General features: G+C 39.9%; 1 protein-coding gene across 1 annotated transcript; it reads right to left on the bottom strand.

Moving 5' to 3' along the window:
• Positions 1–328: 328 nt before the first annotated feature.
• On the bottom strand, positions 329–11795 carry LOC148047034 (vomeronasal type-2 receptor 26-like). The gene is made up of 6 exons (XM_087707691.1): positions 11782–11795; positions 10568–10813; positions 7519–7738; positions 4436–4660; positions 2249–2375; positions 329–1239 (listed from the first exon to the last, which is right to left on the bottom strand). The coding sequence occupies exons 1-6, from the start codon at positions 11793–11795 to the stop codon at positions 329–331; spliced, it is 1743 nt and encodes a 580-aa protein (XP_087563817.1).
• Positions 11796–14256: the final 2461 nt, after the last annotated feature.

Here is a 14256-nt window from a genome sequence, read left to right as displayed (position 1 = left end):
GTGCTTCTATTACACAATTTGTTGATAACATATATATTCTGGCATATAACAAGATTTTCATTGCACAAGAATTATATTTACAAAACCTGGATGTGGCATTTCAGGACTCAGTTAGGATAAGGGCACTGGAAAGACAGGGTGCCTTGAGAATTAAAAAAAACTCAAATGGACATCTTGGAATTTTACTGTACAAGGTTGGGGATAATATTTTCCCAACACTCTTTAATTATTTCAAGTAAAGTTACTGGCCCACTTATCTATGGAGAGTAGCTTGAACCATTTTTCTAGGTGTGGACGGTTGAGAACTGATACTTAAAATTCTTCTGCCTCAAATTTCTACATTTCTTCTGGTTGTAAGATGCTCTTTTGTATTCAGGTCTGGCCTCAGAATAATAATATAGCACTTGGGGATAAAGATGCAGCCCAGCAGACCAGCACTGGAGGATAAGATGGAGAAGATCTGAACAGCTACCATGTATTTCCCTTTGATGCTTAGATAGGTAGGCACAAATGTCACCCATACACTGCAGAAGATCAGCATGCTGAAGGTGATCAGCTTGGCTTCATTGAAAGCCCCAGGGAGATTTCTGGCCAGGAAAGCCACAATGAGGCAGATGGCAGCCAGGAAGCCCAGGTAGCTGAGTGTCATGTAGAATATGAGAACAGAGTTTTCATTGCATTGCAGGATGATTACTCCAGGCTGGGAGTGGAAATCAGGGTCAGGGAATGGGGGAGAAACTCTCAGCCAGATGGAACAGATGATAATTTGGACAGCAGAACAAGAAAGGATGATGCAGTTGGCCAAACTCTTCCCCAACCATTTCTTTGCTCTGTTTCCTGGTTTTGTGGCCAGGAAGGCCAATACCACCGTAATCGTTTTAGCCAAGAGAGAAGAAATGGCAACGGAGAAGATGGTGCTGAAAAATGTTTGTCGGAGAAGGCAGGTGGCTTTCCTTGGTTGACCAATGAAGAGAAGAGGAGACAGGAAGCAAAGCAGGAGGGAGACCAGGAGGATATAAGAGAGGTCCCGGTTGTTGGCTTTGACAATGGGAGTTTCGTGGTATTGAAGGAATATGATTAACACAAACCCTGTAGTTAGAAACAAGAGTAGGGCAAAAGAGACGAAGAGGATGCCTACACATTCCTTATACAACAGGAAGGTTATAACTTTGGGAATACATTGGACTTGGTCCTCATTTGGATATTTATCATCTGGACACTTGGTGCATTTTTCCATATCTGACAAAAGCCAAAGAACAACATTTCATCAACTTTCTGCCATTTTAACTTTCAAGAAATGAATTATTGGAGCAACAGCTGATACCCAAAACATTTTCAAAGAAGCATTTTTTTAAAAAAAAAATGTACTGTATGAAGTAAAAAAGATCTGAAGAATATAATTTCAAATGTCTGTCTGTCTGTCTGTCTGTCTGTCTGTCTATCTATCTATCTATCTATCTATCTATCTATCTATCTATCTATCTATCTATCTATCTATCTTGTCATTTATCTCCCATGAAATGTGCAGAACCTCCATAAAACCTAAAGTATTAGAGGTTATTAAAGAATCAGTTAATCTTTCCAGAAAACTTCCTGAGTCCTACAGAATGGACTTCTTAATATACTGGATTCAGAAGATGTCTATGGTGAACTCTAGTAAGCTTGCAGAGAGAGCTCTACTCATGGAAATGGCTAATAGGAGCAATGGCGAATAGGAGCAATGGTAATATGGGTGGAGAGTAATAACTGTCCATAGCACCTCATTGTGGATCAACAATGCCTTCCTAGTGTTTCTTGGGAGGCCCATATAGAAACATTGCAATAATCCTTGCAATAATTATTTTGAAACTTCAAATAAATCAGCTGTTTCTTGAAGTCAAAATGTAGCAGGTACATCCAAACTAAAAAAAAACAACAACCAGAAGAAATATTTTATCTGGCAGTAGTAAAGGTTGCCCAATTGACAAACCTGTCTGAGAAATTGTGCAGTTTCAAACTAAAGAAGACAATAGTTGAGCTTGAATCTTTATTTTAACCAGTGGTGGGCTGCATGCATATGTGCGGAAGGTGCACAAGGGAGCAAAGTGCATGTGCCGAAGGCTGTATGAATTCACGGAAGGCGAACTTTCGGTGCTCGACAAACCGCTTGTTACATTATCCCCACCTCTGCTTTAACTTGCACTTTCATGAAAATACTCTGGATGAATTCAGTTCTACTAGGCCCTTCCTTTATTTTGGTGAAACCCACCTTCCTTTGTGCTGATGGTCCCCTCTGGACAAGGAATGCAGTCATAGCAACACACTGGTTCTCCTTCTCGAGCCCACTTAACAAATCCAGGACGACAATTTTCCACACATTGGGAATGAGGCAGAGACTAAACATAAAAATGTGGAATCCCGAAGAAAATATGTTAGGACTAACCATCCATGGAAAATAAAAGTCAAAATGAACATTACTCAAAGACCATCTGTTCTTCACTTAGATTAATACAAACTGTGAAACTAGTTCCAAATAGTTACAGGAAAGATAATTACTGACAGATTCTTCTTTTAGTTCCTCTATTTTGCGTTTGGAATATCTGACTGCAATAAAAGATTTTTCTACTTAATAAAGTTAGAAGGAATGGGATTGAGGAAAGTTTTAAGCATTAATTGACAACCAGTAGGTTCTTTGTCATGCCTGTATAAACATTAAGTTTTTCATTCTTCATATATCCATGAGTTTAGTATACATTAAACTTTAGAATGAAATATATTCTGAAAGATGTATTAGAGTTTTATTCCATTATATTTATGAAGATACAATAAATGTGAGGAAGAAAGCAATTTGTGACTGATAGGATCTGATTCTTACAGATTTCATAAAACATTGCAAAGACACCACATAGACACACACTTTGAAAGTACTCTAAAATAGTGTCCCAATTAAGATAAATAGGATATGTTGCTTACAAATTAGAGCCATGAACCTTAAGGAGATGACCTTGTTTATTTACATTTTGTATTTATATAATTGCAACCCTGGTAAAATGAGACTAAAACTTAGTGCCTAGTTTCTCGAACTGTAGTTAAATGATATAGACGTGAGGTTATGAAAACATGTCCCTCAAAAAGTCAAGCATCCTTTGCTGCATGAGAAGAAGGTAAGTATGAGCCCTTCATTGGAAAATTGGAAAGGTTATTTCTAAAACCAAGCTGGGTAACCAAGATTAGGTTCTTTCTTTTGAAGAACTACAACTAGATGACAACAACTGGCAGGGAAAGACAGACCCATGCTCATTATTATTTAAATTGGAGCTTCATTTCTGCCTAGAGAGATTTAAAGTAGCTAACAGTCATGATAAACAATATCATTCAATGGGTTTTCAGACGAAAGACCCTCTTATAAGCCAAAAGCCAAATCCAAGTAACATTTCCTTTCAAATTGTCCCTTGTTACTTCCATTATGCTGAAGGGATTTTTATTTTTATTTTATTTTTGGATCAAAGTTATGTTTCAGTGGTCCAGTTTTCTGGGTCAGGGCATTATCACACATCAGACCAGCCATTGTGACTACAGGTGAACTGAATGCCTTAGACCTCCTTCCAATAAGCAAAAGACCCATTGGTCTATCCCAACAGGATGAAATAAAATTATAGATATTTATGGCCACATCTGGTCTGCTTAATAGCAATAGCAATAGCAATAGCAATAGCAGTAGACTTATATACCGCTTCATAGGCCTTTCAGGCCTCTCTAAGCGGTTTACAGAGAGTCAGCATATTGCCCCCAACAATCTGGGTCCTCATTTTACCCACCTCGGAAGGATGGAAGGCTGAGTCAACCCTGAGCCGGTGAGATTTGAACCGCTGACCTGCTGATCTAGCAGTAGCCTGCAGTGCTGCATTTAACCACTGCGCCACCTTGGCTCATAATGCTTAAAACATTACTCACTATGGATCTTCCCTTTCAAGAGACATTGCTCCAGCTAGGACAATCTGAATCCAAAGGCATATTTGCCACAGGGACCAAGAAGGTATCTATCTAGTCTTGATTCAATTTTTTTGGATTCAGTCCAAACCTGAACTTGGGACCAGTTTAACAGAATTGCCTTTTCCTTTGCTATTTTAGAACAAGAAAGAAGCAAAAGTGAGCCTATCAGTATCACAATCATCGGCACTTGAAAGCCTCTCTCACTAGTTTTCTGGAGACACCAGATTAAAGAGGATCCACAAAATGTTCATGACTTGGATCTTAAAAGAGGACAATTCTCGATATTTTAGCATGTAAAGGACACCTTGATCAATAGACACTGAAGCCTTCCAAAGTGTCTAAGAACACTCTCAGATTTCTACTCTACACATTCAATTCTCAATGAAGATTACTCATCTTGTTGATTAGCCTTAGCAAATTTAAAATGGGTCCTCAGGTTTTCAGAAATAGAGAAAGGGCATACATATTTCTCCACCTTGTTGACCAACTTTAGCCATGACAGAGTATCTTGATTGATGGTAAATTTCTCCCTTTCAAAATTCCCCATTTGCTTGTCAATGGGATTCAACCCAGGAAGAAGCACCCAACTTATGATGTTCAGATCTGCTGTTACATCTCTGTTTTGGTCCAAGTACAATTTCTGATGGGAAAGATTGCAAAACTCATTCTTTTCCAGAAATGGATGAAACTAAAAGAGAAACATGTCCAGGAATTTAAAAAATAGAAATCTTGGTTTCTTATCTCAGGTAGTATTTTCACATTTGACTTTTTCTTCTAACTTGTAAATATGCTCAGTTGGGAGAACAAGTGCTACCATTATATTCAAAAGTGAAAAGAGCTCGAATAAATTGATCTACCATAAGTTGAAAACAAAATCTGTACTGATAAAATTTATTTGATCAAATTTGTCTATTCCAAGCAACATTTTAGAACACATCACCAAAAAATGAACAAAGAAACAAAGATTATTCAGAAACACTTTGAGAGAGACAACAGGATGATTATCAAAAAGCTTGTAGTTTTCAAGAAGAAAATTGCCAGATTAATCTTCCAAGTAAACCAGATGGGAAACATAACCAGATGAGCTAATTCTGTGTCTGGTTTAGTTAAGTGCAATACTTGATTTGCAGCTGTTTTTCATGGTACTTTTTGGAAGTTTGGATACTGTCCTATTTGTATGCAGATTGCCAGTTTCTAGTTTACATGGACAGATTATTTGTGTAGTTTAGTTAGTAAACTGTTGTTAAATGAAATGAAGGTGAAGTTATGAAAACATGTCTGTCAAAAAGTCAAGCATCCTTTGCTGCATGAGAAGAACATAAGTATGAGCCCTTCATTGGAAAGGTTATTTCTAAAGCCAAGCTAAGTATCCAAGACCAGGTCCTTTCTGTTGAAGAACTACAACTAGATGGCAATAACTGGCAGGGAAAGACAGACCCATGTTTATTATTATTTAAATTAGAGCTTCATTCTGCCTAGAGAGATTTAAAGTAGCTAACAGTCATGATAAAAAATATCATTCAAGGGGTTTTCAGATAAAACACCCTCTTAAAAGCCAAAAGCCAAATCCAAGTAACATTTCCTTTCAAATTGTCCCTTGTTACTTCCATTATGCTGAAGGGATTTTTATTTTTATTTTATTTTTGGATCAAAGTTATGTTTCAGTGCTCCAGTTTTCTGGGTCAGGGCATTATCTCACATTAGACTAGTCATTGTTACGAGTCCTCTTTCCAATGAGCAGAAGATCCATCGGTTTATTCCAGCAGGATGAAAAAAAAACTATAGATAATTATGGCCACATCTGGCCTATTTAAAAACATTACTGATTATGGGTCTTCCCTTTCAGGTCACACTGTCCCTAGCCAGTGCAGGAACTTAACACGATAGGCTGTAGTGTTACTTTTTAGAGGTTTTATCTATATACTAGTAGCTGGGTACCCATGCTTTGCTATGAAACTATGTGATCAGACTTGATAAATTGACAGTTAAAGCTTGAAAATTAATGAGTAGTTACAATCGGGCTTGATAACTGACACTTAAAGCTTGAAAATTTATGTTCAATGTGTAACTCCTTATCATCAGAGCGTATTTAATATAATGCAACTGGCAAATGGAACAGAGTTCTTTTCAGGTGGGGAGGGGGAATAGAGTGTCTAAACTCTCAGCCCACAGGCTGGATGTGTCGTGCATTGGCCATGCCCATGGCTGATTTAGGGAAGGGTAGCATCAGAGTGTTAATATAAGGCAACTGGCAGTTGGAAGAGAGTTCTTTTCAGGTGAGGCGGGGGAGTGAATGTCTAACTCCTTAGCAGCAGAGCGTGTTAATATAATACTGTATAAGAAATACTAATGATGTGATGGTCATTTTGAAAAATCCTTTCTCAGCTGGCACCTAGAAGCAAAGAGGAACATATGTGCCAAGTTTCAAGTTTGTAGGCCTTACAATTCTGGAGATTTTGTGATGAGTGAGTATATATATATGGAGGGAGGGAGGGAGGGAGGGAGGGAGGGAGGGATAGAGATAGATAGATAGATAGATAGATAGATAGATAGATAGATAGATAGATAGATAGATAGATGATAGATAGATAGATAGATAGATAGATAGATAGATAGATAGATAGATAGATAGATAGATAGATGAGGAACAAAAAGGAAAAGGTCAGCCTATAGTGTTCAGGGTGTGGCTAAGAAGTGTTGCCAGGATTCAGCCAAAATCTCTTGTCTCCCATCACCCACAACATTATTCTGTGAGTGATTAGATTGGCCAAACTGCTGGCTTTTTGTAGCAAAAGGAGGTTGAGAAGATTCTTCATGGAAACTGATAAAAGACTCCATACCTGCCACGGCTGCAGCCTCAGAGCTTCCAACTTCTCTTTGCCCTTCTTGTCTCTCCTTCTAGAACTGGAAGAATATGCAGCTTTTAAGGCATGGGCCAGAGTTCTAATAATCCTCCGTATTCCATCGGCCAGCCAGTGTCGGCTGGCAACTACAAGGAGGAGGGCCTTCTCAGCAGTAGCCCCGACCCTTTGGAACGAGCTCCCCGTGGAGATTCGTACCCTCTCCACCGTCCAGGCCTTCCGCATAGCCTTGAAGAACTGGCTCGCCCGTCAGGCCTGGGGATAGGATAGTTACCCGCCCGAATGATGAGTGTTTGTTGTTTGCTATTTTATTACATGTTTTGTCCTACTGTCTGTATTCCCCTTTCCCAGTTTTTGTGTGAGCCGCCCTGAGTCCCCTCAGGGAAAAGGGCGGCCTACAAATTCTAATAAAATTCTAAAAAATTCTAACACTGTGCAAATGTTGGTGAAAAGGGATAAATATCTTTCTTCTTTCCTGTATAGGCTCCAGAGGAGCTTTCTGGATGCATCTTTTCCGGCCTTTGACAGAAAAAAGGGGCTTTGAAAAAGAACAGTGAAAACGCTCATTTGCAAGATTCACTGAGTGTTTGTTTCCAAAGGCATCATATTTTTGCTCCTTTTTCCCCTGAAAAGCAAAGCTCCAAATACTATGGACATATTTGTAAAGATTCCAATATCCCAATACCACATACTCGATGCTTCCCACAATCCAGACTTTCCCTTCAGTAGGTCCTGTAATAGCTTCAAATGTTAATTGTAAAGTTTTAATTCTGTCCCAAACGCTAACATATTCTATGTAGTTCACAAAGACATTGACCTGTCTCCACTTAGATATGACATCCCTGAGGGGTGTTGTATGTCCAGTCTCTGAGAATCGTTGTAATATAACAACACAAATTCCATTCCTGATAAGGACAGGAGTAAAAGTCTTCATGAAATTCTCTCCCTTCTCTGTGTCTGAAATAAATAGCCCAATCAAGGTCCATCTAAAGTGGAGGAGAACTTGTATAATTCCTGGGTACTGGATCCCTTCTTTGGGGAGAATCCGGTGGAAAAAAGGGAATTTACTTTTATCATTCAGAGCCTCTGAAACAATTGCATCACTGATCTGGAAAAGCAATGAAGAACACTGTGATATATTTGTGGTCAGATCAAGTCCAAAATACTAGATTTCAAAAAATACAGCTTCCTAGTTATGTACATCTTAGAATAGTTTATTGTGGTAGTACAGTGGTGTGTGTATGTGTAATCTTAGACCAGAGGTATTTTCATTGGGTATTCTGCAACAGAAATATAGCAAAAAGAAAACATATTTGATTGTACATATAATAACAGCAGCTAGAATTGTATTTGCACAATACTGGAAAACAGATAAAATCCCATCAGAAGGAGAGATAATAAAGAATATATTAGATTGTGCAGAAATGAACAGGTTGATATTGAGAATAAAGGACAAAGAGGAATCAGTGTACTACAGGACATGGGTATGATTTTACAATTGGAAAAGAGATATAAATAGAAAAAGAAAGGAATAAAGCATGAAATAAAATACAAGTATACAAATTAAAAAATGGTACAAATGGATTTAATATTAGGAAGCAAACTGTTACAGAGAAAATTATTTTTATGTAAATATAAAGTTGGGATTGCTGAAATGCCATCCGGAGAACCCATCAGAGAAAGCAATAAGCAAGGGCAATAAAGAAAAGGAGGGAGGATGAGAAAGGAAAGGAAGAAAGGGCAAAACAGAGGAAGAAAGGGAGGAGAAGTAAGAGTAGGAGAGAGGGTAAGAAGGAGGAGAAGAGAGGAGGAGTGGGGGAAAGAGAGGGGAAGAAGAAAAGAGGAGGGAGAGGAGGAAAGAAGAAAACAGAAAAGGGAGGTTGAGAAGATGGAAGGAGCAAGAAATGTTGTAGAATAAGATGGAGACACGGGGTGGCAAGAAAGTGACCCAAAATGAATTTTATATATTTGTAAGAAGATAGTGATAAATATTAATGGTTAATAGATAAACGTTAAGAGCATTTATAAGAATGTATATTTGTGAATGTATCTCAGGGGTTGCCACAAAGAAGAGGGAGTCAAGCTATTTTCCAAGGCACCTGAGGGTAGAACAAGAAGCAATGGGTGGAAATAATCAAGGAGAGAAGCAACTTAGAACTGAGGAGAAATTTCCTGACAATTAGAACAATTAATCAGTGGAACAGCTTGCCTCCAGAAGTTGTGAATGCCCCAACACTGGAAGACTTTAAGACGTTGTTGGATAGCCATTTGTCTGAAACGGTATAGGGTTTCCTGCCTAGGCAGGGGCTAGAAGACCTCCAAGGTCCCTTCCAACTCTGCTATTGTATTGTATTGTATTTGAATGGGAAAAATAAAAAAAAATATTTTCGAAAAAAAGAACATTGTTACTTTCTCTACTTGCCTCGTGGTATCTATTTGTCTACCTGCATTTGTATGCTTTTGAACTTCTAGGTTGGCAGAAGCTAGGTCAAGGATGGGATCTCACCCAGTCACACAGTGCTCAGGTCTCCAACTGCCAATATTTCAGGCAACAAGCCCAGAACCTTAACTGCTAGACTACCACCCCTTACAGACAAAATGTGGTTGGATTTATGGCTCATCCATTGCAACCCCACTTATGTTGCTGGTAGAGAAGCACACACACCAACCTGTGGGACTTTGTAGGGACCTACTAATGTTGACATCTGGATGGAGATGTCCATTTTAGCTGCATCCAAAAGAGCCAAAAGGTGTTCCTTCCTTCCACAGCTGTAGTTGGGAACGTTGACTTCTCCAGTAGAGAGCATGTCCATCAAGATATCTGAGGTACCAAGAGCAGTGACATAGTTGTCCTGGACGTTGTAGCCAAGTGTGAGATTGTACAGAAACTGAGGATTTTTGTTGACCATTTGAATGGCAAACATCATGGTTCGCAGTTTAAAATAATTAACCTTACTGTAAAAAATGTTCATGTTGTTATCATCATCAACAAAATCAGCATTTCTTTACAATTAAATCCCCTTTGTCACCCCACGCTTACTTTGCCTTAACCCAATACAGATCCAAAGCCAAAGACAAATGAAAGTCACCCAAAAGTAGGTAATTTTATGAACATTGAGAAGATAGGATGGAGGTAGTCCTCCACCAGGCTTAATAATTACAAACGCACCATTATTTGTAAGTCCAGTAATTTGTATTCAAAATCATTCACATATTAAAGTAGAATAACAAAAAATAAAGAATATGTTTCATAAGTGACCCAGAAAAGCAACTCTAAAAAGAAATAATCCTCTATTTCTCTAAAGATCCAGTATTGAATATCTCTGAGCTGTTATATAAATATGGAAATGGGCTGGACAGAGACATCTACAACACTTTCAATCACTACTTTAAACTAGACTCAGAATTCAAGTGATGAGCTCAGTATTGGATGGGTATAGATAAATAATCTGGGTGCGTTTCAGGTTGTATTTGCCACATATTTGGATTTGGATATTCCACGGAAGAAGGAAGTGATGGAAATCAAAATGATTTAAGAAATTAGATCGGTCCTGCAATACAGGAATAAATGAAATAACACAGAAAATAAGACTGTTACAGTGGTGGGCCAGCCTTCCTTAAAGCTGGGTGGTGAGTACGCATGCGTATCGGTTGCAATGGGATCCGGAACCCACCACTGGACTGTTAGAACTGCAAAACAAGAGAACGTAACTGCATTACAGTGATTAACTTACGAATGAGATTGACTAGTAGGAGTCATGTTGAAAGACAACATTTTATGTGATATTCTTGTCATAGAGTTGACTATACCAACAAGATGGTCTCCTGGTCTGTAATAGTTCCATGTTTTTTTCCCATCCTGGATTTCAAAATTCAGCAGGCACTTTCTTCTAAGTGTCACAGAGACTGCCTGACACACCAGCACCATCAAAAGTAGAAGGTCCATAATTTTGAGGACTGAATCAATCCCCTTCCTGTTTCTAAACAAAAGCAACAAAAAGGATTAGAAGAATTCAAACCATCCCCACTTTCCTAATTCGGACAGAGACAAACCAATCTTCACCTGAAAAGGAGAGAAAGGCACCCTCTCTGCCTGTCCCAAAACTTGTACCACACAGAGTGTGACCTGAGGCATTTATCCTTTGTGGATGCGATATCCTTTCATGCTGTTTCAGTCTGATGTTTACATCAAAGGCAGTCAATAGAGGAGTAGCAGATGAGGTGTGAAAATCCAGGATGGTGATAATCACAGTGATAAGCAAATTTCCTCTGGGGAGCCTGAAGTTTTTCCAAGACTCCATGTGCAGAGGGGCAGCTGCAGAACAACATGGAAGTGAAAAGTTACAAATATATCCCTGGTGGTGTTGTGGTCCTTCCTATCATGACATGTCCAGAAAGTGAGGCTGATGAAGTGGAAAATAGTTCAACACTAGAGTATTGACTTCTGTTGTCCATCATCATGATGACTTGTCTCCAGAGACTGCTGAGGAAGGTCATTCAGAGTTATGGAGTTTGATTAAACTCTACATTGATGACACAACTCTAGTCTTTCCTGCCTTCTAATTAAAAGGAGGCAGTCGGTATCTTTGAACCCTCCCGAATGTTAAGAGGGGGTCTTTTTGTGATTTTATTTTTGATGAGTGCTCCATATACTAATAGAGGAGCTGATTTTAAAATTCTTGCTTGGGAGAGCCACCCAGAGCTATAAAGTGTGATGAAACTCTAGGTTGGTGACAGTTAACACCAGGGCTTCCTTTTTTCTAATGACATGGAAGTAATCAGCACACTTGAGCCCAGCGTCATGTTTAGAGTAGGGCCTGTTTGTGATTTTATTTTCTACTGTGTTTCCCCGAAAATAAGACAGCCCCATGAAATATGGCCTTGGGCTTATTATACGGGAGGGCTGATTATTTTCTGGGGCAGGTGAGAAGCGAGGCGTGCATTTTACCTTTCCAGCTCCATCGCGTTCCTCGCCATTGTGTTCAGGGAAGCCACTGGTAAAAAAAAACCCTTCTCGCGAGTTCAATAAAACTTCTTGAAGTCGCAAGAAGGGCATTATTTTTTACCAGGGGCTTCCCTGAATTCAATGGAGAGGAACGCAATGGAGCTGGAAAGGTAAGAGGTGCGCCTCACAGCCCAACACCGCCCACCTTGCCCCAATGGTAAAGGCAGCCTGCTTGGTTCCCTTCCCCGCCGTCCCTTTAGCGAGGGGTGGCAGGTGAGGGGGAGAAGCGAGGTGCACCTCTTCCCTTTCCAGGTCTGTTGCGTTCCTCGCCCTTTCACCCATTGAATCCCCTTGTGAAAAAACCCTCATGAGTTCAACTCGTGAGGTTTTTTTTACAAGGGGCATCAATGGACGAAAGGGTGAGGAACGCAGCAGAGCTGTCAGTCTCTGGTAGCACTAGGACACACATCTCGCTTCTCCCCCCCCCTTCACCTGCCTCTGGCAGGGAAGGAACCAGGCAGGCTGCCTTTACCATTGGGGCGAGGTGGGCAGTATTGGGCCGCGAGATGCGCCTCTTACCTTTCCATGTCTGTTGAGTTCCTCGCCCTTTTGCCCATTGAAGCCCCTTGTAAAAAAAAAACTCATGAGTTGAACTCAATGCTTTATAGGCAAGTGCTCTCCATGCTACCCTGTCAAGCACAGATTCTTTCAGTTGTTGGATGTTCAACTTTACATCAGAATTGATGTTATCAAGCCAGCTTTCTCCTCCTTCTTGTTCCACTAATTCAAGGACTACCTGTATTATAAACAACACCACTGAATTACCATTGATAATGTCATTGATTTTTGTCTCCATAAGAATGCTTGAGGGAATTCATTACACAACATTCTCAGAAACTCTTCCATTCATGAAGAAATATAATTCTTGTGTTCCTCCTAGGCCCCAAGTTGGTGGAGGGGGGCTCTTTTTGCACACCTGTCTTTTTTTCTCAACCACTTCAGGTTGAGAAGCAAAATAAACCCTATTCAGATTACTCAAAGAAGCACCATTAGCTCTGATGACTCTCATGATGCATTTTACATCATGTATGAAAAAACTTTGAAGCATGCATAGTTTCATGTTAAAAATGAAAATGAAGAGAATGTGTTAGGTAAGCTCCCCATTGGGAGAGCGAGTATGTTCAGCAAAGCGTTGTGAGAGTTGTGTTGGAGAACACACAAACCAGCCTACAGAGACACTGCAGTTTAAATAGGCTTTTACTTTCGTGGCAATAGAGGTATCAGAGTCCATCAAACAGTCCAAGTCATACATGGATAAGACAGTCAGTCATCAATGTCTCTCAGTTAAGGGATAATCCAAATAACATAGTCCAGTATCATATAATCAGTTCGGTACTCAAAGTTTGCTAGCAGTTGCAAAACTTACAATAGCTCACAGCATTTTCTAACAGCCAGCTTCCAAAAACACTCAGATCAGCCCAGCATCTAACAAACAGAGAGCTAACAGTCATTCTGGCTCCCTCTTATGGCTGATTGAGGAAAACAGCAATCAATCACATTTTACAGTATGATTTAAAGAAACAGGTACAACATTGTTACAGTATATTCCTAACAGGTCTGTTGGAACATGTGGAGAGTTGACATTCCTCTGTCTCACATCTCTACATATATTCTGGTTGTAAGCTGTTCCTTTGCATTCAGGTCAGGCCTTAGAATGATAATGTAGCATTTGGGTATGAAGATGCAGCCCAGAAGCCCAGCACTAGAGGCCAAGATGGAGAAGACCTGAACAGCCACCGTGTATTTCCCTTTAGTGCTCAGGTAGGTGGGCACAAAAGTCACCCAGACACTGCAGAAAACCAGCATGCTGAAGGTGATCAGCTTGGCTTCGTTGAAGGCCCCAGGCAGATTTCTGGCAAGGAAAGCCACCGTGAAGGAGGTGACAGCTAAGAAGCCCATATATGAAAGGGTGATGTAGAACATGACAACAGAGCCTTCATTGCATTGCAGGATGATTAGTCCAGGCTGAGAATGAAAGTCAGAGTCAGGAAATGGGGAAGAAACTCCTAACCAGATGGAACAGATGATAATTTGGACAATAGAACAAGAAAGGATGATGGAGTTGGCCAAGCCCTTCCCCAACCATCTCTTAACTTGGTTGCCTGGTTTTGTGGCCAGGAAAGCCATCACCACCATGATGGTTTTGGCCAAGAGAGAAGAAATAGCAACTGAGAAAATGATACTGAACACTGTTTGTCGTAGAAGGCAGGTTGCTTTCCTTGGTCTACCAATAAAGAGAAAAGGACACAAGAAGCAAAGCAGAAGGGAGACCAGGATAATGAAGGAGAGGTCCCGGTTGTTGGCTTTTACAATGGGAGTTTCTAGGTATTGAATGAATACAATTAAAACAAGGCCTGTGGTTAGGAACAAGAGTAGGGAAAAAGAGTCCAGGATGATACCCAGATGTTCTTCATAAGA

This window comes from Thamnophis sirtalis, unplaced genomic scaffold (assembly GCF_051295495.1).
Source record: "Thamnophis sirtalis isolate CommonGarterSnake01/CBP01778 unplaced genomic scaffold, rThaSir2_p1.2 scaffold_3, whole genome shotgun sequence".
NCBI lineage: Eukaryota > Metazoa > Chordata > Lepidosauria > Squamata > Natricidae > Thamnophis > Thamnophis sirtalis.
This window is presented reverse-complemented; position numbering and strand designations above follow the sequence as displayed.